The sequence below is a fragment of the Sceloporus occidentalis genome, unplaced genomic scaffold (assembly GCF_023333645.1).
Source record: "Sceloporus occidentalis isolate IW3139 unplaced genomic scaffold, rSceOcc1.0.p SCAF_1, whole genome shotgun sequence".
NCBI lineage: Eukaryota > Metazoa > Chordata > Lepidosauria > Squamata > Phrynosomatidae > Sceloporus > Sceloporus occidentalis.
In genome coordinates, this window is record NW_028316981.1 from 5096296 (window position 1) to 5121479 (window position 25184).

Consider the following 25184-nt stretch of genomic DNA (forward strand, 5'->3'; position numbering starts at 1 on the left):
GATGAGCCTCACAATTGCTCCCATTCTCTCATTTTCACACACACTCACATAGGTAAAGGGACATTGTGCAGACTTAAGTAAGCCGCAGCCTGTCAGAAGACAGTGAACAAAAGATAGAGATTCCAGTGAAAATTTCTGTTACAGAAAGAAACCAGCTACTTGTTCACTTGGTCGGATTCAGCTTGATCTTACAGCATAAAGCTCAGAGAGAGAGAGAGAGAGAGGTGATTTTGAGCATTCTTTGTGCTGGATATTGAAACTGCAAGGCACCACATTTTTATATGTATATTTTTGTGGCTAAAGCAGTTAGGGTAATGTGATAACTTTGTGTGCATGTGTATGTGCACATGCACACATCTGTCCTGAAAAAAGGGGGAAAATTTAAACACCTCAACCACTACCCGCCAAAAGAATTGAATCCTTGTCTTTTCTCTCCTTTTTAGTGAGTAACCAAAGATCCAACAGCTCTGGCAGAGGTAAGTATTAAGTGATCCCCAGCCCAAAGGTTGGAATGGATTAAAAGAGAAAAAGACAAGAGAGACAGGTTACGCTTCCAAGTCAGTGGTTCTCTTTGATCCCTTCCTAATACTTTATCTCCCAACCTTGTGCAGAGTTCTAGGTAAGAGAAAGGGAAACACTTTCTGTCCTGTCTGGATTCTTCTTCCCCTTATTTTTTAGGACAAGAGCCCAGTACTGGAGACTAGAAAGCACAGATCAGTTCCCACCTGGCCAATCCAACCCAAAGAGGGTTTTGGAAAGAAATTTGAGCCATGGAAACCAGTAGAGATGCCATGGAGCCAGCCAGTATAAACACTGCTAACTTTAAAGCTTGCCTACATCCCAGAAAGGCCCATGGAGCCTCCTCAGTACCATCTCGAGACAACTGACAACTTCCCCTCCTTATAATGCAACTTTCAGTTATATGTACCATTTAAGGAGAGACTAACACGGTTTTCCTTCTCTCTATTTCAGGGAGCACTGCGCCCATTTAGCAACCCAAAAGCAGGTAAATGGTTAATGGGGAGTGTGTGAGAGAAGGTCAAGCCTTGAGATAAAGGATCCAATGGCCAGTTCTTACTTTGGGGCATTTTTTTCTCCCAACTTTATGCTGGAAATCTCAGTAATTGAAGTTCAGGGGGAGGAGAAGAGTGCTGTGGCAGATAGAGGGAAGATGAACATTCGTGATACTTGGGAGGATATCCAGTAAAATCCTCAAGAAAAAAGGAGACAGGCTTCCAGATGGTAGAAGATGATCTTAATTAGTTGTAACCCTTGAAAAAGGACAACTGAATATGGGTTGAGACACTTTGTATTAACTGACAAGGACAATCTTACAGCATCTTGAGATGTGTCTGCCTTTTCTCTGTGGTATTCAAAATACTTGACGCTCTGTCTTCCTGGCCCTGTACCATTTGAACCAATGGGCTGCTCTGCTGCTCCTCCTCCTCACTGCTATCCCTGCTGGACAAGGTTGTGCCACTTCCATCTTGGGCACTTGGGCACTAGGAAGAGGAAATGGTCGCAGTGAGAGAGTCAGTGATTTTCCAGAGAAAGAGGGTGCTCTGGCTGCAGGAGATGGGAAGCCCTTTCTTTCACTGCTTGCTCACTTCATTTTGCTAGGAAAGAAACAACCCTCCATCCTAAGCACCTGGACATTTTTGTGCATATTAGATTATTAGCCAGCCAATAAATTATTCCAACTTCTAGTCCTGGAATCTCTGACAGACATAGGCAGTTTATCTTAATCTCTTTGTCCAGGTTGAGTATCCCTTATCTGGAATCCAAAATCCTTCAGAATCCAAAATTGTCCACCTGGGAGGCTGAGATGATGACACTTTTGCTTTCTGATGGTTCTGTGTAAACAAATTTTGTTTCACACAGATATATATAATCTCCAAGACATACATAATGTGATCAATACACATTGATCTCATTATGTATGTCTTGGAGATTATATATATATATATATGTGTGTGTGTGTGTGTGTGTGTGTGTGTTACTCGGCCACGAATAAGACTTCCCATCAAACTCTGCCCATGATTGTTCAGATTTTAGTATGTAGTTTTTAATCTTAAACTGTTTAATCTTGTTTTAAGGGGGGGCGTTATGTATATATGGATGTATTTTAACTTGTTGTACGCTGCTTTGATTGCCTGGCAAAAAGTGGGATAGAAATTAAAAAAAATTATTGTATTATTTGTTATTATACATTATGCAAATACTCCAAAATCTGAAAATATACAAAATTCTTCTGGTCCCAAGCATTTCAGATAAGGGAGACTCAATCTATACATGTTACATAGTGGTGATTTGGGGGTTACTCCTTGTCCTACTCCAGAAAAAGATACTTAATGTTACTCCTACTCCTGTAAAAACCTCTTACTCCTTTACTGCTACTCCCAGCCCTGGAAATATATATAACTTTGCAATGAAAATATATAGAGAAAAAAAGAAGAATGGGAGACTTTGTGGAAAGGGTGCCCAACAATGGCTCCTTTTCATCTTCGAAAAAAGTGACCAGTGGGGTCCTACAGGGCTCTGTCCTGGGCCCAGTGCTATTCAACATCTTTATCAATGACTTGGATGACAGAATTGGGGGCATACTTATCAAATTTGCAGATGACAACAAACTAGGAGGAGTAGCTAATACTTCAGAGGACAGGATCAAAATTCAAAATGACCTTAATAGATTAGAAAGCTGGGTCAAATCTAACAAAATGATATTCAACGCAGAGAAATGTAAGGTACTGCACTTGGGGCAGAAAAATGAAATGCATAGATTCATTTGGAAGAATGAAGGGGATGGAGGACACCTGACTGAACGAGACTACGTGTGAAAGGGACCTGGGAGTCCAAGTAGACCATAAGTTGAACATGAGTTAACAGTGGTAGAATTCAAAGACATAGTTGTGTTAGTCTGTAGAATCAATATGTAGAGGGATCTTGTAGCACCTTTGAAAATAACTGGAAGAAAGAAATTGGCAGCATGAGCTTTTGTAGACATCAGTCTACTTGAATCTGAGGAAGTAGACTGAAGTCTATGAAAACTCATGCTGCAAATTTCTTTCTTTCAATTAATCCCAAAGCTTTCAGTTAGTCTCAAAGGTGTTACAAGATCTCTCTACATAATGAGACAACAGTGATGTGGCAGCTAAAAAGGCCATTAAGATTTTAGGCTGCATCAATAGAAGTACAGTGTCCAGATCAAGGGAAGTAATAGTGCCACTTTATTCTGCTCCGGTCAAACCCCACCTGGAATCTTGTGTCCAGTTCTGGGCACCACAATTCAAAAAGGACATTGAGAAACTGGAGCATGTCCAGAGGAGGACAACTAAAATGAAGCCCTATGAAGAGAGACTTAGGGGACTAAGGATGCTTAGCCTGGAGAGGAGAAGAGGTGATATGATAGCCCTATTTAAATTTTATTTCATTTCATTTTTCCACCCTATGTGCAGTACCTTACATTTCAATACAGAGAAATGTAAAATACTGCACTTAGGCCAGAAAAATGAAATGCACAGATATAGGATGGGGGATATCTTGTTGAATGAAACTACATGTGAAAGGAATCTGGGAGTCCAAGTAGGACAAGTTGAATGTGAGTCAACAGTGCGATGCGGCAGCTAATAAGGCCAATGTGATTTTAGGCTGCATCAATAGAAGTATAGTGTCTAGTTCAAGAGAAGTAATAGTGCCATTGTATTCTGCTTTGGTCAGGCCCCACCTGGAATACTGTGTCCAGTTCTGGGCACCACAATTCAAAAAGGACATTGAGAAACTGGAGCATGTCCAAAGGAGGGCAACTAAAATGGTGAAGGGTCTGGAAACCATGCCCTATGAGGAACGACTCAGGGAGCTGGGGATGTTTAGCCTGGAGAAGAGAAGGTTAAGAGGTGATATGATAGCCCTGTTTAAATATTTGAAGGGATATCACATTAGGAGGGAGCAAGCTTGTTTTCTGCTGCTCCAGAGAACAGGACATGGAGCAATGGATGCAATCTGCAGGAAAAGAGGTTCCACCTCAACATTAAGAGGAACCTCCTGACAGTAACCCCACTTCAGTTTCTTTGAAAGAAACGAGGGGGACCAAAATGATGAAAGATTTAGAACCGATGCCTTAGGAGGGTTGGCTTAGGGAGTTGGGCATATTTAGCCTGTAGAACAGATGGTTAAGGAGTAATATGATAACCCTGTTTAAGTACTTGAGGGGGTGTCACATTGAGGATGGAGCAAACTTGTTTTCTGCTGCTCCAGAGACTAGAACAGGGGTAGGCAACCTGCGGCCCATGGGCCGGATGCGGCCCAGCGAGGCCTTTGGACTGGCCCCAGCCCGGTCCTGCCGCCGATTGCCGCCGGGGCCTTTGGCGTCTTGTGCGCAGGGGCAAGGAGGGCAATTGTCTAAAGAAGCCTCAGAAAAATGCATTTATATTAACATTTTTTAAAAAATCAGCAAATTTTTTCACGTGTCCTCCATTTTTGATTTAAAAAGTGCCCTCCATTTGAAAATTTTATCCTACATTTGTCCTGGTTTATGTATTTATTTAATTTTTAAACAATTATTTAATTATTTATTTTTTGGTTTCAGCCCCCCAGTTGTCTGAGGGACAGCAACCCGGCCCCCGGCTCAAAAGGGTTGCCTACCCCTGGACTAGAACATGGGTCAATGGATGCAAACTATGAGAATAGAGATTCTACCTCAACATTAGGAGGAACTTCCTGACAGTAAGGGCTGTTCGACAGTGGAACACACTTCCTTGGAGTATAGTGGAGTCTCCTTCCTTGGAGGTCTTTTAAACAGAGGCTGGATGGCCATCTGGTGGGTATGTTTTGATTGTGAGTTCCTGCATGGTAGAAGATGGTTGGACTGGATGGCCCTTGCAGTCTCTTTCAGTTCTATGATTCTATGATGTTTATCACACTATGCTCTTAAAGAGCTACTATTCCAGTGTGACTCCTCTAGCTGCCTCCTGTTGCATGCTGGGATTGGCAGTTTTAAGGAGGGGTATTTAGAATTCTCAGGCAGAGAAGTTCAGCTCCTTAAAACTGCCAATCCCAGCATGCAACAGGAGGCTGCTAGAGGAGTCACACTGGAATAGTACCTCTTTAAGAGCATAGTGTGATAAACATCTATGATTCCCCACTGACCTTTGGAAAGGGCACTCCCTTCTGAAGGGATTATTCCCGTTAATGAAGGGCGGAGGTTGTTCTTTTAAATGGGGGAGAAAACGAAAGCAGGACTTTGCCAAAGGAGCAGCTGTCCAACAGAGAGGGAGAAGGAGGTCTGGGCAGCCTGGAGGCCTCATGTGGTGAAACCACCTGAGAAGCCGCAGCAGCAGCCTACACTTAGCTGCAGGTGAGTCCAGGGCCCCAAAATGCCTGCCAAAAAGAAGAGGACCTTGGGGGAGCCACACTCTCTCAGCTTCAGAGGAAAGCAAAGGGAAGCCCCCCCCCCCCCGGGTGCTAGTCTTGCCAAGAGAACCTCATGACAGGGCTGCCTTCAGTTGGAAAGGTCTTAAAATCATAGTTGGAATATACCCCCTCCAAGTGCCATCCAGTCCAGCCCCCTTCTGCCATGCAGGAATACACACAATTCTAGAGTTAGAAGGGACCCGTGGGGGCCATCCAGTTCAACCATAGAATCACAGAGTTGGGAGAGACTTCAAGGGCCATCCAGTCCAACCTCCTGCCATGCAGGAATTCTCAGTCAAAGCATCCCCGATAGATGGCCATCCAGCCTCTGCTTAAAGGCCTCCAAAGAAAGAGACTCCACCACTCTCCATTGAGGGAGTGTGCTCCACTGTGGAACAGCCCTTATTGTCAGGAATTCCTCCTAATGCTGAGATCGAATCTCTTTTCCTGTAGTATACATCGGGGGCATTCCCACTTAACTTTTAAATCGCTATATAATACACCGATTGTATTAAAACCGACGTAAAATACCACGCTATTTACCCCGCTTTCCGAATCGGGTTATTTTTCGTTCCCATTCATCCCTATAAACCGGTTTTAATGTTACCGATCGTTCCCATTTAAGAAATAGATCGATGTATTTAGAAGCCGAATTTGCATATAAACCGGTTTTGTGGCTGTCAATCAATCTTTGTCATTGATGACGTAGTATTAACCCGGGTTAACATAACCCGATGTATGTTCGATCTTCGTTCCCATTTATCCAACCGTTATCTATTATTATTTTTTTGGCGCTTTTTTTTTTGAATGGACCAATAAGGCAGCGCTTAAGTTGTGAAACGTCATGAGCGCTTCTGCCTTTAAAAGTCTGCCCCCCCCCCCCCCACGCAGTTCACTCTCCCTCTTGTGCTAGTGCTTCCTAGCCATGGACCCTCGAGGCGACCTACAACATATTTTTACCGTGATTAGCAGCGATGCCTTGGGTCTCAGGAGAGAAGGAGAAGTTTGCAAGGGAGGTTTCTGTTTCACTCCTTGCTTCCCCAAACCGAAGGCAGTGATGGAATTATAAATGAGAATATTACATCCAGGGAATATTAAATCCAGGGAAATATAAATGAGAATATTATATCCAGGGAAATATAGATGGGAATATTACATCCAGGAAATATTAAATCCAGATGGAATTATAAATGAGAATATTACATCCAGGGAATATTAAATCCAGATGGAAATATAACTGGGAATATTATATCCAGGTAAAATATAAATGGGAATATTATATCCAGGAAATATTAAATCCAGATGGAATTATAAATGAGAATATTACATCCAGGGAATATTAAATCCAGATGGAATTATAAATGAGAATATTACATCCAGGGAATATTAAATCCAGATGCAAATATAAGTGGGAATATTATATCCAGGTAAAATATAAATGGGAATATTATATCCAGGGAATATTAAATCCAGATGGAAATATAAATGAGAATATTACATCCAGGGAATATTAAATCCAGGGAAATATAAATGAGAATATTATATCCAGGGAATATTAAATCCAGATGGAAATATAACTGGGAATATTACATCCATGGAAAATATAGATGGGAATATTATATCCAGGGAATATTAAATCCAGATGTAATTATAAATCAGAATATTGCATCCAGGGAATATTAAATCCAGATGGAAATATAAATGAGAATATTACATCCAGGGAATATTAAATCCAGATGGAAATATAACTGGGAATATTATATCCAGGTAAAATATAAATGGGAATATTATATCCAGGAAATATTAAATCCAGATGGGAATATAAATGAGAATATTACATCCAGGGAAATATAGATGGGAATAGTATATCCAGGAAATATTAAATCCAGATGTAATTATAAATCAGAATATTACATCCAGGGAATATTAAATCCAGATGGAATTATAAATGAGAATATTACATCCATGGAAAATATAGATGGGAATAGTATATCCAGGGAATATTAAATCCAGATGGAAATATAAATGAGAATATTACATCCAGGGAATATTAAATCCAGATGGAAATATAACTGGGAATATTACATCCATGGAAAATATAGATGGGAATATTATATCCAGGGAATATTAAATCCAGATGGAATTATAAATGAGAATATTACATCCAGGGAATATTAAATCCAGATGGAAATATAAATGAGAATATTACATCCAGGGAATATTAAATCCAGATGGAAATATAACTGGGAATATTATATCCAGGTAAAATATAAATGGGAATATTATATCCAGGAAATATTAAATCCAGATGGGAATATAAATGAGAATATTACATCCAGGGAAATATAGATGGGAATAGTATATCCAGGAAATATTAAATCCAGATGGAATTATAAATGAGAATATTACATCCAGGGAATATTAAATCCAGATGGAATTATAAATGAGAATATTACATCCAGGGAATATTAAATCCAGATGGAATTATAAATGAGAATATTACATCCAGGGAATATTAAATCCAGATGGAATTATAAATGAGAATATTACATCCAGGGAATATTAAATCCAGATGGAAATATAAATGAGAATATTACATCCAGGGAATATTAAATCCAGATGGAAATATAACTGGGAATATTACATCCATGGAAAATATAGATGGGAATATTATATCCAGGGAATATTAAATCCAGATGGAATTATAAATGAGAATATTACATCCAGGGAATATTAAATCCAGATGGAAATATAAATGAGAATATTACATCCAGGGAATATTAAATCCAGATGGAAATATAAATGAGAATATTACATCCAGGGAATATTAAATCCAGATGGAAATGTAACTGGGAATATTACATCCATGGAAAATATAGATGGGAATATTATATCCAGGGAATATTAAATCCAGATGGAATTATAAATGAGAATATTACATCCAGGGAATATTAAATCCAGATGGAAATATAAATGAGAATATTACATCCAGGGAATATTAAATCCAGATGTAATTATAAATGAGAATATTGCATCCAGGGAATATTAAATCCAGGGAAATATAAATGAGAATATTATATCCAGGGAAATATAGATGGGAATAATATATCCAGGAAATATTAAATCCAGATGGAATTATAAATGAGAATATTACATCCAGGGAATATTAAATCCAGATGGAAATATAAGTGGGAATATTATATCCAGGGAATATTAAATCCAGATGGAAATATAAATGAGAATATTACATCCAGGGAATATTAAATCCAGGGAAATATAAATGAGAATATTATATCCAGGGAATATTAAATCCAGATGTAATTATAAATGAGAATATTGCATCCAGGGAATATTAAATCCAGATGGAAATATAAATGAGAATATTACATCCAGGGAATATTAAATCCAGGGAAATATAAATGAGAATATTATATCCAGGGAATATTAAATCCAGATGTAATTATAAATGAGAATATTGCATCCAGGGAATATTAAATCCAGATGGAAATATAAATGAGAATATTACATCCAGGGAATATTAAATCCAGGGAAATATAAATGAGAATATTATATCCAGGGAATATTAAATCCAGATGTAATTATAAATGAGAATATTGCATCCAGGGAATATTAAATCCAGATGGAAATATAAATGAGAATATTACATCCAGGGAATATTAAATCCAGATGGAAATATAACTGGGAATATTATATCCAGGTAAAATATAAATGGGAATATTATATCCAGGAAATATTAAATCCAGATGGAAATATAAATGAGAATATTACATCCAGGGAAATATAGATGGGAATAGTATATCCAGGAAATATTAAATCCAGATGGAATTATAAATGAGAATATTACATCCAGGGAATATTAAATCCAGATGGAATTATAAATGAGAATATTACATCCATGGAAAATATAGATGGGAATAGTATATCCAGGGAATATTAAATCCAGATGGAAATATAAATGAGAATATTACATCCAGGGAATATTAAATCCAGATGGAAATATAACTGGGAATATTACATCCATGGAAAATATAGATGGGAATATTATATCCAGGGAATATTAAATCCAGATGGAATTATAAATGAGAATATTACATCCAGGGAATATTAAATCCAGATGGAAATATAAATGAGAATATTACATCCAGGGAATATTAAATCCAGATGGAAATATAACTGGGAATATTATATCCAGGTAAAATATAAATGGGAATATTATATCCAGGAAATATTAAATCCAGATGGGAATATAAATGAGAATATTACATCCAGGGAAATATAGATGGGAATAGTATATCCAGGAAATATTAAATCCAGATGGAATTATAAATGAGAATATTACATCCAGGGAATATTAAATCCAGATGGAATTATAAATGAGAATATTACATCCAGGGAATATTAAATCCAGATGGAATTATAAATGAGAATATTACATCCAGGGAATATTAAATCCAGATGGAATTATAAATGAGAATATTACATCCAGGGAATATTAAATCCAGATGGAAATATAAATGAGAATATTACATCCAGGGAATATTAAATCCAGATGGAAATATAACTGGGAATATTACATCCATGGAAAATATAGATGGGAATATTATATCCAGGGAATATTAAATCCAGATGGAATTATAAATGAGAATATTACATCCAGGGAATATTAAATCCAGATGGAAATATAACTGGGAATATTATATCCAGGTAAAATATAAATGGGAATATTATATCCAGGAAATATTAAATCCAGATGGGAATATAAATGAGAATATTACATCCAGGGAAATATAGATGGGAATAGTATATCCAGGAAATATTAAATCCAGATGGAATTATAAATGAGAATATTACATCCAGGGAATATTAAATCCAGATGGAATTATAAATGAGAATATTACATCCAGGGAATATTAAATCCAGATGGAATTATAAATGAGAATATTACATCCAGGGAATATTAAATCCAGATGGAAATATAAATGAGAATATTACATCCAGGGAATATTAAATCCAGATGGAAATATAACTGGGAATATTACATCCATGGAAAATATAGATGGGAATATTATATCCAGGGAATATTAAATCCAGATGGAATTATAAATGAGAATATTACATCCAGGGAATATTAAATCCAGATGGAAATATTAATGAGAATATTACATCCAGGGAATATTAAATCCAGATGCAAATATAAGTGGGAATATTATATCCAGGTAAAATATAAATGGGAATATTATATCCAGGGAATATTAAATCCAGATGGAAATATAAATGAGAATATTACATCCAGGGAATATTAAATCCAGGGAAATATAAATGAGAATATTATATCCAGGGAATATTAAATCCAGATGGAAATATAACTGGGAATATTACATCCATGGAAAATATAGATGGGAATATTATATCCAGGGAATATTAAATCCAGATGTAATTATAAATCAGAATATTGCATCCAGGGAATATTAAATCCAGATGGAAATATAAATGAGAATATTACATCCAGGGAATATTAAATCCAGATGGAAATATAACTGGGAATATTATATCCAGGTAAAATATAAATGGGAATATTATATCCAGGAAATATTAAATCCAGATGGGAATATAAATGAGAATATTACATCCAGGGAAATATAGATGGGAATAGTATATCCAGGAAATATTAAATCCAGATGTAATTATAAATCAGAATATTACATCCAGGGAATATTAAATCCAGATGGAAATATAAATGAGAATATTACATCCAGGGAATATTAAATCCAGATGGAAATATAAATGAGAATATTACATCCAGGGAATATTAAATCCAGATGGAAATGTAACTGGGAATATTACATCCATGGAAAATATAGATGGGAATATTATATCCAGGGAATATTAAATCCAGATGGAATTATAAATGAGAATATTACATCCAGGGAATATTAAATCCAGATGGAAATATAAATGAGAATATTACATCCAGGGAATATTAAATCCAGATGGAAATATAAATGAGAATATTACATCCAGGGAATATTAAATCCAGATGTAATTATAAATGAGAATATTGCATCCAGGGAATATTAAATCCAGGGAAATATAAATGAGAATATTATATCCAGGGAAATATAGATGGGAATAATATATCCAGGAAATATTAAATCCAGATGGAATTATAAATGAGAATATTACATCCAGGGAATATTAAATCCAGATGGAAATATAAGTGGGAATATTATATCCAGGGAATATTAAATCCAGGGAAATATAAATGAGAATATTATATCCAGGGAATATTAAATCCAGATGTAATTATAAATGAGAATATTGCATCCAGGGAATATTAAATCCAGATGGAAATATAAATGAGAATATTACATCCAGGGAATATTAAATCCAGGGAAATATAAATGAGAATATTATATCCAGGGAATATTAAATCCAGATGTAATTATAAATGAGAATATTGCATCCAGGGAATATTAAATCCAGATGGAAATATAAATGAGAATATTACATCCAGGGAAATATAGATGGGAATAGTATATCCAGGAAATATTAAATCCAGATGGAATTATAAATGAGAATATTACATCCAGGGAATATTAAATCCAGATGGAATTATAAATGAGAATATTACATCCAGGGAATATTAAATCCAGGGAAATATAAATGAGAATATTATATCCAGGGAATATTAAATCCAGATGTAATTATAAATGAGAATATTGCATCCAGGGAATATTAAATCAAGGGAAATATAAATGAGAATATTATATCCAGGGAAATATAGATGGGAATAGTATATCCAGGAAATATTAAATCCAGATGGAATTATAAATGAGAATATTACATCCAGGGAATATTAAATCCAGATGGAATTATAAATGAGAATATTATATCCAGGGAATATTAAATCCAGATGTAATTATAAATGAGAATATTGCATCCAGGGAATATTAAATCCAGGGAAATATAAATGAGAATATTATATCCAGGGAAATATAGATGGGAATAGTATATCCAGGAAATATTAAATCCAGATGGAATTATAAATGAGAATATTACATCCAGGGAATATTAAATCCAGATGGAATTATAAATGAGAATATTACATCCAGGGAATATTAAATCCAGATGGAATTATAAATGAGAATATTACATCCAGGGAATTGCTTCGAGAGATGCAAAACACCATCTGGAAGCAGCTTCGTACACTAGGATTTAGCAGACAGGAGTTAGACAGAAAGCCCAATGCACAAGAACAGAAATGCCCCCCCTTTTCCCTGGGTGCACAAACCCTGTAGACAAAGAAACTTTAGCATTTCTTCAAGTTAGCGTCTGTACTTAGTGGTACTTAGAAGGAAACTATGTCTTGTTTCTCTTTCACTGGCTGATCAGCCCCGAATTCCTTTGTAGCACAGCAAGTCCTGAGGCTGGGCAAGGCAGATCTTAACCCTTGGAATGCCAGCTGAGTGGAGCTAACATAGTTAGGGGATTACAGGTCCCATCATCCCTTTGTGATAGTTTGCTGGCTGCAGGCTTTCAACAGCCCAACCTGTACGAAGGCAGCGATGGGATTTATATTCCCATCACTTCTCAGGAGGGAAGAAGGGAAGGAGAAGTTTGCAAGGGAGGTTTCTGTTTCACTCCTTGTTCCCCAAACTGAAGGCAGTGATGGGATTTATATTCCCATCACTTCTCAGGAGGGAAGAAGGGAAGGAAAAGTTTGCAAGGGAGGTTTCTGTTTCACTCCTTGCTTCCCCAAACCGAAGGCAGCGATGGGATTTATATTCCCATCACTTCTCAGGAGGGAAGGAGGGAAGGAGAAATTTGCAAGGGAGGTTTCTGTTTCACTCCTTGCTTCCCCAAACCGAAGCGATGGGATTTATATTCCCATCACTTCTCAGGAGGGAAGGAGGGAAGGAGAAGTTTGCAAGGGAGGTTTCTGTTTCACTCCTTGCTTCCCCAAACCGAAGGCAGCGATGGGATTTATATTCCCATCACTTCTCAGGAGGGAAGGAGGGAAGGAGAAGTTTGCAAGGGAGGTTTCTGTTTCACTCCTTGCTTCCCCAAACCGAAGGCAAGGATGGGATTTATATTCCCATCACTTCTCAGGAGGAAAGGAGGGAAGGAGAAGTTTGCAAGGGAGGTTTCTGTTTCACTCCTTGCTTCCCCAAACCAAAGGCAACGATGGGATTTATATTCCCATCACTTCTCAGGAGGAAAGGAGGGAAGGAGAAGTTTGCAAGGGAGGTTTCTGTTTCATTCCTTGTTCCCCAAACTGAAGGCAGTGATGGGATTTATATTCCCATCACTTCTCAGGAGAGAAGAAGGGAAGGAGAAGTTTGCAAGGGAGGTTTCTGTTTCACTCCTTGCTTCCCCAAACCGAAGGCAGCGATGGGATTTATATTCCCATCACTTCTCAGGAGGGAAGAAGGGAAGGAGAAGTTTGCAAGGGAGGTTTCTGTTTCACTCCTTGTTCCCCAAACCGAAGGCAGCGATGGGATTTATATTCCCATTTATATTTCCCTCTGGATTTAATATTCCCAGAAGTTTGCAAGGGTTTTCCAAGGATTTGTGTAAAGCTGGTATTTCTATGTGCATGCTATTAAGAAAATGGTTTTTATTAAGAAAGAAATGTTGCTTTTCATATTGTTTAGAAATAATAACTTTTTATTATTCATAGCATAATTCCATTTCTGCCCGTAAATTGTTAACTCCACAAAATAGAATTAGGTCAAATATTTGGCAGATGTACATAAGCACTACACTAGTTTACAAAATGCGATACTATTGTAAGACTACATTTCGCATACATTGTTAAGGGTTACAAATTGCTAATATTTAACACATATCTGTTACTAACCCTATCTTTACTGCTGAATATTATGGAGAAAAGGGAACAGGTTTCCGAATAATTATTTGTGACCTTACTTTGGACGCTGGTACCATAATGCTACTAGTACCTGGGTCATTCCCATCAATGTGCACCACACATTCCCATCAATGTGCACCACACATTCTTTATCACCAGGCTCAATCGAATCCTGCTTGTGTCTCACTACCCTGATTTCTTTAGTTTGCAATTTTGAACAAGCCTCCTTATAGGTTGACGAGAGATCTTTCAAAACAGAAATAAGCTCCATAAAATTTGAATTAGTTTTATCCAAAAACGTTTTATTCCACTGCATCTCTTTCCTCAGTCAATCATCATTGTTGGCACATTTTCTCGCAACTAGTCTTTTCATGCTTTCAAAAGGCTTCAAAGATGCAATTTTGCGGGCAGCGTTGGTTGCTGTAATAAGCAGAAAAAATTTTCTTTAGACAGTGAATTCCTGCATGGAAACACACACTATCAGAACTTTTCCCCAGTCTTGGCTTATCTGATGTATGGGTTCTTTCAGGCTTGCAAAATGTCACTAGAGAGGGAATTCCTGCATGGAAGATCATGCATGCCTCTAACAAAACCATGTTCCTGCATTCTAAGGTCACTCACTAAAAGCGAGTCCCCTGGGGTGGCTAGACTGCTGACCATGAGAGGCTTGCCATCCTTCCTATTGTCCTGCAGGAAGTAGTGCATGGCAGATTCCAAGGGAGCAGCTGGACTGCCACCTTGCAAAATGTCACTAGAGAGGGAATTCCTGCATGGAAGATCATACATGCCTCTAACAAAACCATGTTTGTTACTGAGCTGGGCATCCACAGTGGAAAGGCAAAGTCAATGACAGATATTTGAAAGTTGCCAAGAACACTGTCATTAGAGAGGGAGTTTATATTTCCATCTGGATTTAATATTCCCTGGATGTAATATTCCCATTTATATTTTCCATGGATATAATATTTCCTGGATGTAATATTCCCATTTATATTTCCATCTGGATTTAATATTTCCTGGATGTAATATTCCCATCTATATTTTCCCTGGATATAATATTCCCATTTATATTTCCCTGGATATAATATTCCCATTTATATTTCCCTGGATTTAATATTCCCATCTATATTTTCCCTGGATATAATATTCCCATCTATATTTCCATGGATTTAATATTCCCATCTATATTTTCCATGGATGTAATATTCCCAGTTATATTTCCATCTGGATTTAATATTCCCTGGATGCAATATTCTCATTTATAATTCCATCTGGATTTAATATTCCCTGGATGTAATATTCTCATTTATAATTCCATCTGGATTTAATATTCCCTGGATGTAATATTCTCATTTATAATTCCATCTGGATTTAATATTTCCTGGATATAATATTCTCATTTATATGTCCCTGGATTTAATATTCCCATGTATATTTCCACACACACTCCCAAACACACATATGCCCACCCTCAGAAGAAAAGGCTAGATAGATGTGTGTGTGTGTGTGTGTGTGTGTGTGTGTGTGTATACACACACACACACATATATACACACACATTGGCCTTTCTTCGGAGGGGGGGTGGACATGTTCACAGAATTCCATAGCACTGAACAGGGGCCATTACAGTAGTCCTGTATTATTTGTGCAGTGTGTTTTGGGCACTGATGCTGTAACTGCAAAGACATGACAAAATTTAGTAAACCTGAGCAAAATTCAAGACATTACCAAACAAAACCTTACAACACAATTATTTCCTTACCTTCAGAACACAATCTCCGCAGACAGGGGCGATGAGGAAAATGGCGACGGCCACGATGGATGGGGACAAGGCAAGGAGCCAGCCCCCCTCGCACTTGACTCCTCCCATACTGGTAACCGAATCATGGATTATCGTTTCCATTTAAAATACATCGATTCCTATCCCGGAGTAATGGAAAATAGAAGGGTTGACCTGGGGATGTTCCCACTAGGTGAAACTCCGCGTTCTGAATCGAATCCAAGGAGTGGCGTTCCTATTAGGATCCGATTTAAACCTAGAACGGTTCTAGAGCAACCCGCAATCGTCCCCACTACAAATCGAATTGTAGAGCGGGATAAAATTTTGAATCGAGTTTTCCTCATTTAACACGTGTTAAAAAAAACACTAGGGTCCGACCTACGTTTTTCCATTGATTTGAGTTAGGAACCGGAGCATTTAAATAGGAACGACAGCCTTTGAAATCGCATTAGATGAATGGGAGGAGCGGAGTGCGATGGGGCTGTCCTTGGGGGAGTTGCCTTTCTGTCCCCATCCTTCTGGCTGTCGCCATTTTTGCTTCCCTCACCCCTTTGTCCGCTGTGGTCTTTCAATAAGAGATAAGGATTATTTTTATTTTTTATTTAATGGTTTACAGGCGCTTAATCTCTTCAGCGCTTTAAACACCTGAAGTCCCGGCTGCTCAAGGCTTCCCCCGGTGGATTGCAACCTCCCCTCTGTGTGGGGAGAGCCCATTTCTAAAGGAGGAGAGGCAGGAAGGGAAGGCTCCTTGTGAGGAGGCATCTGATCTCGCCCAGGCAGGGAAGGGCTCTGATCAATTGGGGGGGGGGGGACAGAGCCTTTCTCTCTCCCTTTCTCAAATGGAATCTGCCTTCTCCTCCAACCCTGGAAAGAGAATGTTTGGGAAGAGTGCTCCCTCCCTGGTTTTCCAGCAGCCTCCTTCATTGATCTCTGTGCTCTCTGAAGGGATTCTCCCATAGTTCCTCTGGAAAGAGGTTGGGTTCCTCTAATTCGCTTTGCCAGAAGCCTCTCCCATTGATCTCTGGGCTCTCTGAAGGGATTCTCCCTGGCTATCTTGGGAGACAAGATGCTGCCCTCCAAAACCTATCCCATAGTTCCTCTGGAAAGAGCTTCGCTTTGCCAGAAGCCTCTCCCATTGATCTCTGGGCTCTCTGAAGGGATTCTCCCTGGCTGTCTTGGGAGACAGGATGCTGCCCTCCAAAACCTATCCCATAGTTCCTCTGGAAAGAGCTTCGCTTTGCCAGAAGCCTCTCCCATTGATCTCTGGGCTCTCTGAAGGGATTCTCCCTGGCTGTCAATGAAATGGAAACGATGCCAAAAGATAAATCGCTTCCAAATATTCTGGATTAACGTTACGACATTCTGACGTACTATTGATTGACAGCTCCAAATAAGGTATGGAGGAGAAGAACCGATTTATTTAAACACCGAATTCATGCCAAGTAGGAACGCTTGCAGGTAAAAACTTCGATTTAAAAAACCAGATGGGAACGAAGAATAAAAGCGATTCGGAACGTGGGATAAGACCAGGGTTATTTTGAATCGGATCTATTAAAAACGTTGTATTTTAATTCGTTTCAAATCTTAAGTGAGAACACCCTCCCCTTGTATTTTTTTAACGCGGGTTATACGCCTTTAACGCGGTTTATAAAAAGAACGAAAAAAAGAATCGATTTCAAATGGGAACGCATGCGGGGTGATCTAGAACCGTTCTAGGTTTAAATCAGGTTCAAATGGGCACGCCTCTCTCTGAATTCGATTCGTAACCCGCGTTAAACCCCAGTGGAAACGGCCCCATCCATTGTTCTGTGTTCTCTGTCTCTGGAGCAGTAGAAAACAAGCTTGCTCCCTCCTCAATAGGACATCCCTTAAAATATTTAAACAGGTCTATCATATCACCTTTTAACCTTCTATTCTCCAGGCTAAAACATGAAGGCACGCAGCAGTAATAACGACAACAACTGAAGGAAAGAGCAGGAAAAGGAGGGGCAAGGCATGGAGGAAGGCAAGGGAAGGCTGGACGTCCATCAGGAGGAGGAAGACAGTGAGCAGCCCTTGCCAGATTGCCTGGAAAATAAACTGGACGTTTTGCAGGAAATGTTGGATCCCCTGAATGACACTGTAGAGGAGGAGCTGCGTTTCTTCCCCGGAGAGCTGTATAACCTGCAGAAGGATCTGGAGGAAGCCCCACAGGGCCAGGTAGAAGCACTTCAGGAGAAAGTGTGGGACTTGTGGGATGCTTTTTGGGCTAAGCTGCAGGAGAAGGTGGCTGCCCTGGAGCAGGAGGTGAGTGGCCTGCAGGATGTTCCACTCTCGCACAAAAAAGTGGGCACCCTCCAGAAGAAGGTGAATGATCTGACACACGCCTTGCATGCCTTTGCAGAAAAGAGGGCAGATTTGCTATTGGATAACATGTTTGCGTTAAAATGTTCCCAGTGGGAGCACATGCAAGAAGCCCTGTGTACTGATTCCCTGGAAAAAGGGGATACCCAGCAAAAGGTGGATGTCCTGAAGGATGCTGTGTGGGAGTTCCTGTTCATTGGTCCACCACAGAAGGAACTAGATACCTTGAAAGAGAAGATGGATGTGTTAAAGAAGGAAGTGGCAACCTGGTGTCCCACCCCAAGGGAGGTAAAAGCCCTGCTAAAGGATGTGGATAATGTGCTGGAGCAGGTGGAGGCCTTGCAGAACAAAGTGGATGAAAAGCAAGGAAGTATGGAGACCCTGCAGGAGAAGCTGGCTTCCCTCAAGGATGCCCCCCAGAAAATGGGGGGCGGTCTGAGGAAGAAGCTGGATGCCCTGCATCATGTCCTCCAGAACACCCTGCCAAAGGAACTGGGCATCTTGCCAAAAAAACTGAATGCATTACAAGAGAAGGTGAAAGTGGTGCAGACTACCTTGAGGAACCTCCTGAGAGATACCCCACAGCAGGGGAAGCTGGATGGCTTGAAAGAGAAGGTGAGTGATCTGTGGGACATCTCACTGGAGAAGGTGAGTGCCTTGCAGGGGAAGGTGGATGCCCTGCAAGAGAAGGTGGGTGCCATTCTGGGAGTTTCCCTGAAGGAGACACATGCACTGGAGGGGAAGACAGCTCATCTGTGCCACTCTCTGCGGAAGGGCTCATTGAAAGATGCCTTGCAGGAGAAGGAAAAAGCTATGCAGGAGAAGGTGGATGCCCTGTGGAAGGAGCCGAAGGAAAGAGTGGGTGATGTTTGGGAAGAGCTGGATGCCTTGCAGGATGTTCTCCAGGGTATCCCTATGAGAATGCTTACTGCCATGCAAGAGAGGTTGGATGCTTTGCAGGATACCCTATTGCATGAGCAGAAGAAGAATCTGGATGACCTGGAAGAAAAACTGAATTTGTGGAGGGAGGCCTCAGGTGAAGAGTTGTGTACCTTGCAGGAAGAGCTGTGTGCCCTAGAGAACGAGCTGAGTGATGCCCCACAGGAGAAGTCAAGAGCTCTGTGTGAGAAGGTGTGTGACTTGTGGGATGTTTTATGGGCTGTTCTGGGTGAGAAGGTAGCTGCCTTGGAACAGGAAATGAGAGCACTGCAGGATGTCCCACAGGAAAAGGTAGGCACCCTTCAGGAGAAGGTGGGCGCCCTGGAGAGTGCCTTGCATGACTATGCAGAGAAGAAAGCCGATTCCCTGTGGGATAAAATGTTTGATGTACAAGCTTCTCAGTGGGTGTGTATGCGGGATGCCCTGTGCACTGATTCCCTGGAGGAAGGGGATACCAAGCGAATAATGGATGCCTTGAAGGATGGCATGGAGGATTTTCTATTGATTGACGTGTCACAGAGGGAGCTGGGTGCCTTGAAAGAGAAGATGGATGCCCTAAAGGAGGATGTGAAAGTCCAGTGTTATTCCCCAAGGAAGGTGAAAGCGCTGCTAAAGAATGTGGATATCCTGCTCAAGCATGTGAAGGCCTTGCAGAAGAAAGTAGTTGCCGAGCAAGGAAAAATTGAGACCTTGAAAGAGAAGCTAGCTGCCCTAAGGAATGTTCCCCAGAAAATAATGGGTGATCTGAAGAAGAAGCTAGATGCCTTGCAGCATGTTTTCCAAGACATCCCACAGGAGGAGCTGAGTGTTCTGCCCAAAGAACTAAATGCCTTAGGAGAGAAGGTCAAAGTTATGCAGACTGCCTTAAGGGACCTCCTAAGAGATGCCCCAGGGCAGGAGAAGCTGTATGTCTTGAAAGAGAAGGTGTGTATGCTTCAAGACATCTCATTGGATGATATGGATGCTCTTCAAGGGAAGGTGGGTGCCCTACGAGAGAAGGTGGGTGCCATTCTGGGGGTTTCCCTGAAGGAGACGTATGCCCTGAAGGCAAAGATGGCTCTTCTGTGTCACTCTCTGTGGAAGGGCTTGTTGAAGGATGCCTTGTGGGAGAAGAAGGAAGCCATGCAGGAAAAGGTGGATGCCCTGTGGAATGAGCCAGAGGAAAAAGTGGGTGATCTTTGGGAAGAGCTGAATGCTATGCAGGATGTCCTCCAGGGTATCCCCTTCAGAATGCTTACTGCCATGCAAGAGAGGTTGGATGCTTTGCAGGATGCTCTATTGTATGGGCAGAAGAAGAATCTGGATGCCCTGAAAAAGAAACTAGATTTGTGGAGGGAGGCTCCAGATGAAGAGTTGTGTACCTTTCAGGAAGAGCTGTGTGCCCTAGAGAAGGAGCTGAGTGATGCCCCACAGGAGAAGACAAGAGCTCTGTGTGAGAAGGTGTGTGACTTGTGGGATGTTTTATGGGCTGCTCTGGGTGAGAAGGTAGCTGCCTTGGAAAAGGAAGTGGGTGCCCTGCAGGATGTCCCACAGGAAAAGGTAGGCACCCTTCAGGAGAAGGTGGGTGCCCTGGAGAGTGCCTTGCATGACTATGCAAAGAAGAAAGCTGATTCCCTGTGCTATAAAATGTCTGATTTACGATATGCCCAGCAGAAATTTATACAGGATGCCCTGTGCAGTGATTCACTGGAGGCAGAGGTCCTGGAGGATGCTGTGTGGGATTTTTTGTGCAATACCCTGGTGCAGGAGTGGCTGGCTGGCTTGAACAAAAAAACAGATGCCCTGCAAGGGGAGGTTGTTATCTTCTGCCGTGCCCCACTAGAAGTGGATGTTCTACGGGATTCCTTGGAAAAGCATTTGGATGACCTCATAAAGCATGTGGATGTCTTGCAGAAGAGTTTTGAAGTGCTGCTAAAGAGCATTGATTCCCTGCAAGAGAAGGTGGATGCCCTGAAGAGTTCGATACATGAGGAGGTGGGTGCACTGTGGGAGAAGGTGGATGCCCTCCAACATGCCCTAAAAGATAACTCAGTGAGAGAATTAGGTGTCTTTCAGGTGGAGCAGAGTGCCTCACTGGATAGGTTGAACACTGTTCTGAATGTCTTGCAGAGTGTCTTAAAGGATACTACTCTGGAGAATAAGCTGAATGCATTACAAGAGAAGCTAAGAGTACTGCAGGATGTTCCTTTGAACAGAATGGAAACCCTACAGGAGAAAGTACGTGCTGTGTGGGATGTCCCTCAGAAGATGGTAGATTTGCAGAACAAGGTGGATAGCCTATGCTTTATCTTGTGGGATGGCACTTTGAAGAATGTTCTGCAGAAGGTGGAAGCCCTGCAGGAATTGGTGGATATACTGAGAGATGACCCACTTGAGCAGCTGTATGATCTTTGTGAGGAGCTGGCTGCCTTGGAGGATGTCCTGCAGGGTGTTCCCCTGAAGATGTTGAGTGCCCTGCAGGAGAAACTGCTTGCCCTGCAAGAGAAGTTGAACACCATGAGGCATGTTCCACCAAAAAACCTGGATATCTTGCAAGAGGAGCTGTTTGTACCAGTGCATGATGAACTAAATGATGCCCAAGAAGAACTAGATAATCTACAAAAAAAACTAGATGACCCACTGCTGAAGGTGATGGGTCCCCTCCAAGCTGTGCAGCTAGACAGAAACAAGATTGTGGAAACTGATAGAACACAATTCTCTGAAACATGGCAAGACCCTGGCACAGGTATGGCCTGCTAGAAACTTTTCTATATTTGATGGCTGTTGTTTCAAATGCTTGAATTTCCATCACCAGTTTGTCTGCTGTCTGTTCCTTTAAGGGGCCTACTTTGGAAACCCACAAACATAGGAAGTAATGGTGCCCTACTGATAGGAGGCTTGCATGACAGGAAAGAGGGTGGAGGTCACATGAAATCCTAGGGTGAGGTATACCCTATTCAGATACTAGCCTCACTCCCTGAGCATCAAGGGAGAGCTTTCAGACACCAAACAAAAAGGTAGCCTCTTTCTCACTGGTGTTGCAGTAGCAGTGATAAGCGAGCTTCCCAGACATTCAGAAATTATCATGCTGTGTGTGTGTGTGAGAGAGAGAGAGAGAGAGAGAGAGAGATGGTCTTTTCAGATAAATTACCCTGACGGTACTACTTAGAATCATAGAGTTGGAAGAGACCACAAGGGTCATCCAGTCCAACCCACTGCCATGCAGGAATTCACAATCAAAGCACCCCTAACAGATGGCTATCCAGCCTCTGTTTAAAGACCTCCAAAGAAGGAGACCACCACATTCCAAGGGAGTGTGTTCCACTGTTGAACAGCTCTCACTGTCAGTAAGTTACTACTAATGTTGAGATGGAATCTTTTTTCCTATCTGCTTAATTATACAGCCCCCTGATTTGGCTGAAGTAGTTTGGGCATCCTGACTTCCTGGGAGAGTTTGGGCTTGAGCTCTTCCAGAACCCATTTGTTTGTTTTCTTCGCTGTCAACCACATCTCAAATGCGTTTGAGTTTATTTTCTTTTTGTCATTTCTTCGCTGCCCAGCTTTCGAATCTGTATATGATGAAGAGGAATATAATGGCTTGGGCTGTCTTTATGTTAGTGTTCAGCTTTATAGCTTTGCACTTTAGGATTTTGCCTAGTTTTCTTAAGGCTTATCCATAACCCTTTGCACTTTCCTTTTTAAGTTCCCTTAATAATTGTTCCATGAATAGTAAACCATTACACTTAACATTTAATCTGATGAATAGTGGGTATAAGAACTCATATGTCACTGGGGGTTTGCCTTATGGCAATCTGACATTCTATGTTTGCTTCAAACACAGGCCATGCCACCCTGGCCGCAACTCAGAAGAGATACCTTTCAAGTTCTGCAACAGCAGCAAGTATGAGCATGGATCACCCGATTTCAACACTTGCCATTCCAGACAGCCTCGGCAGATGCAAAGGACAAGACACACACCAACTAGAAGAGGCAACATCTGCAGACAGTTTGGAGAATTCTGTTGCTAGCTGTCAACAAAAGGCAGCAGAAATAGGGGACTCAGCACCTCCTCATAAAAAACAGAAAATAGACACTCTTTAAAATCACCCAAATGGCCAGTCTTGCTTAGGAGGTGTTTTGATGTTGATCAAAAGTATAAAAATCATTTTACTGTAATTGTGAAACAACATAATCAGTATAAGGACATAGTGAGCATGTTGAGGACGAGGCTACAACTGTCCCTAAACCAGTCCAATGCCATAAAAGATATGGAAGAGACAAAGGCCATAGCTTCTGCCTTGAAAAATGAACTGTTGTTCTTGAAGCAGTTCAGCTGTTTCCAGTTTATGCTCAAAAGGAAGGGGGACATGTCTGTTGATACTAATCTAACTCCAATTCTTAGTCCAACTAGTTTATACTCTTTGGGCTTAGTTGAATTAGATAGATAGATAGATAGATAGATAGATAGATAGATAGATAGATAGCACTTCAGTGACAAGAGTTGATGAGACCATCTTGACAAAAACAGAAACCCAGTTTGGGGGAATATTATTAGAAAAAAGCTCAGTAATACTTTCATAGTAGGAAAAGAGGAAGATCATGTTACAGATGGATAGACTCTATCAAGAAAGCCACAGCCCTGAATTTGGAAGACCTCAGCATTAATAGGTTTGCTATACATCTAAGTCAACCTGAAGATAGTTAACAACAAAAACCAATTTGTCAGCACAGATTTGATGAGGCAGCAAGAACAGCCCTTGCCCAGGTGAAGGTGTGCCTGAGACATTATTATTATTAATTATTATTATTATTATTATTATTTGGTGAGTCTGTTAGTGATGGAAGTAAGGCAGATTCATAAATTAATAGTCCCCATGTACTATATGACAGCAACCGATTCCTGTGAGGAAATTGCCACCAGTAGTGGCTTTAGGCAAGGAACAAAGCAAGTGAAATATTCATTTGGCTGTTTCTATTATTGTGGATGAATTTGGGCAGTTAGGAGTATGTTAGCATCCTTGGATTCTATCAGAAATAAATATATATTGAAAATAAATAGATATTGGAAAGGTTGGGGATAATGGGTTAGGAGAAATAAGAGTTGTGGGCTGAGAATATTTAGTTTAGCTATAGACTTCGGGGTGGGGGGGGGGCAGATACCAATACTTTGTTATTAGTTGCAAGAGGGCTGGAGGCCAGTACAGTGGTCTGTGGGGTTAGAAACTGTTAGTTAAGTATAAAAAAGGGGGAGCAAGGGGGAATTTGTAGATGGAAAAGGAGGGGGTGGAGTTGCTGGGGATTTTATGTACAGTATTGTAATTGCCGGAGATGGGCAGTCTCTGCTTAGAAGCTGAATGAGTCACAAGTGCTGTTTTGGAAATCTTCAATAAAGTGCTGTTTGTTTTGCATCAAACCTGACTGGTTAATTGATCCAAGAGCTGACAGAGTATGAGCCTTACAAAACTAAACCCTTCGCTTTCCCTTTCCCAAGAGAAAATGAAGGATCAAAACATATCCCTCTGAAATTACATACAAACCACCTTGCAGCTCTGTCCCCAAAGTACCTCATAAGAGCAGACCCCCCCCCCCCGCCTTCATCTCTAACTTATAACAGCTTTAAAAGGGTGAGTGGGAAAATCCAGTCTTTTCTCATTAAAGGAAGCTGCTTGACAGAATTTAATGACAAGCCACAAATGAAGCTAAAGAGGACATCTTGCAAAGACTGCATGAAAGAAAAGCAATGAAAAGCAATCTGCTGTCAAAGCAAAGGAATACTTGTCTCAAATTGCCTCTCAATAAGGGCTATTATCATGCTTTTAGGCATGTGTTTATGCACCCCAATGA

The 25184-nt window shown here is 40.3% G+C and overlaps 2 protein-coding genes across 4 annotated transcripts in view; both read left to right on the plus strand.

The window, feature by feature from the left end:
- Positions 1 to 2179, plus strand: part of LOC149320456 (major histocompatibility complex class I-related protein 1-like) — a 24095-nt gene extending 21916 nt beyond the window's left edge. The window contains exons 6-7 of the mRNA XM_089501985.1: positions 444 to 476; positions 973 to 2179. Of these exons, the coding sequence (XP_089358111.1) occupies positions 444 to 476; positions 973 to 992 (53 nt within the window). The 3' untranslated portion in view covers positions 993 to 2179. The remainder of the gene's footprint in view (positions 1 to 443; positions 477 to 972) is intronic.
- LOC149320457 (uncharacterized) lies at positions 489 to 24753 on the plus strand. 3 transcript variants are annotated; one of them, XM_089500352.1, is made up of 4 exons: positions 489 to 1006; positions 16068 to 16173; positions 18001 to 22086; positions 23182 to 24753. In XM_089500352.1, the coding sequence occupies exons 3-4, from the start codon at positions 18075 to 18077 to the stop codon at positions 23439 to 23441; spliced, it is 4272 nt and encodes a 1423-aa protein (XP_089356478.1). In that variant the 5' UTR covers positions 489 to 1006; positions 16068 to 16173; positions 18001 to 18074; the 3' UTR covers positions 23442 to 24753. The 3 variants fall into 3 exon arrangements, with proteins under 3 accessions (XP_089356478.1, XP_089356474.1, XP_089356484.1); XM_089500348.1 differs by lacking the exon at positions 16068 to 16173; XM_089500358.1 differs by lacking the exons at positions 489 to 1006; positions 16068 to 16173 and adding an exon at positions 5141 to 5353.
- The last annotated feature ends 431 nt before the right edge of the window (positions 24754 to 25184 follow it).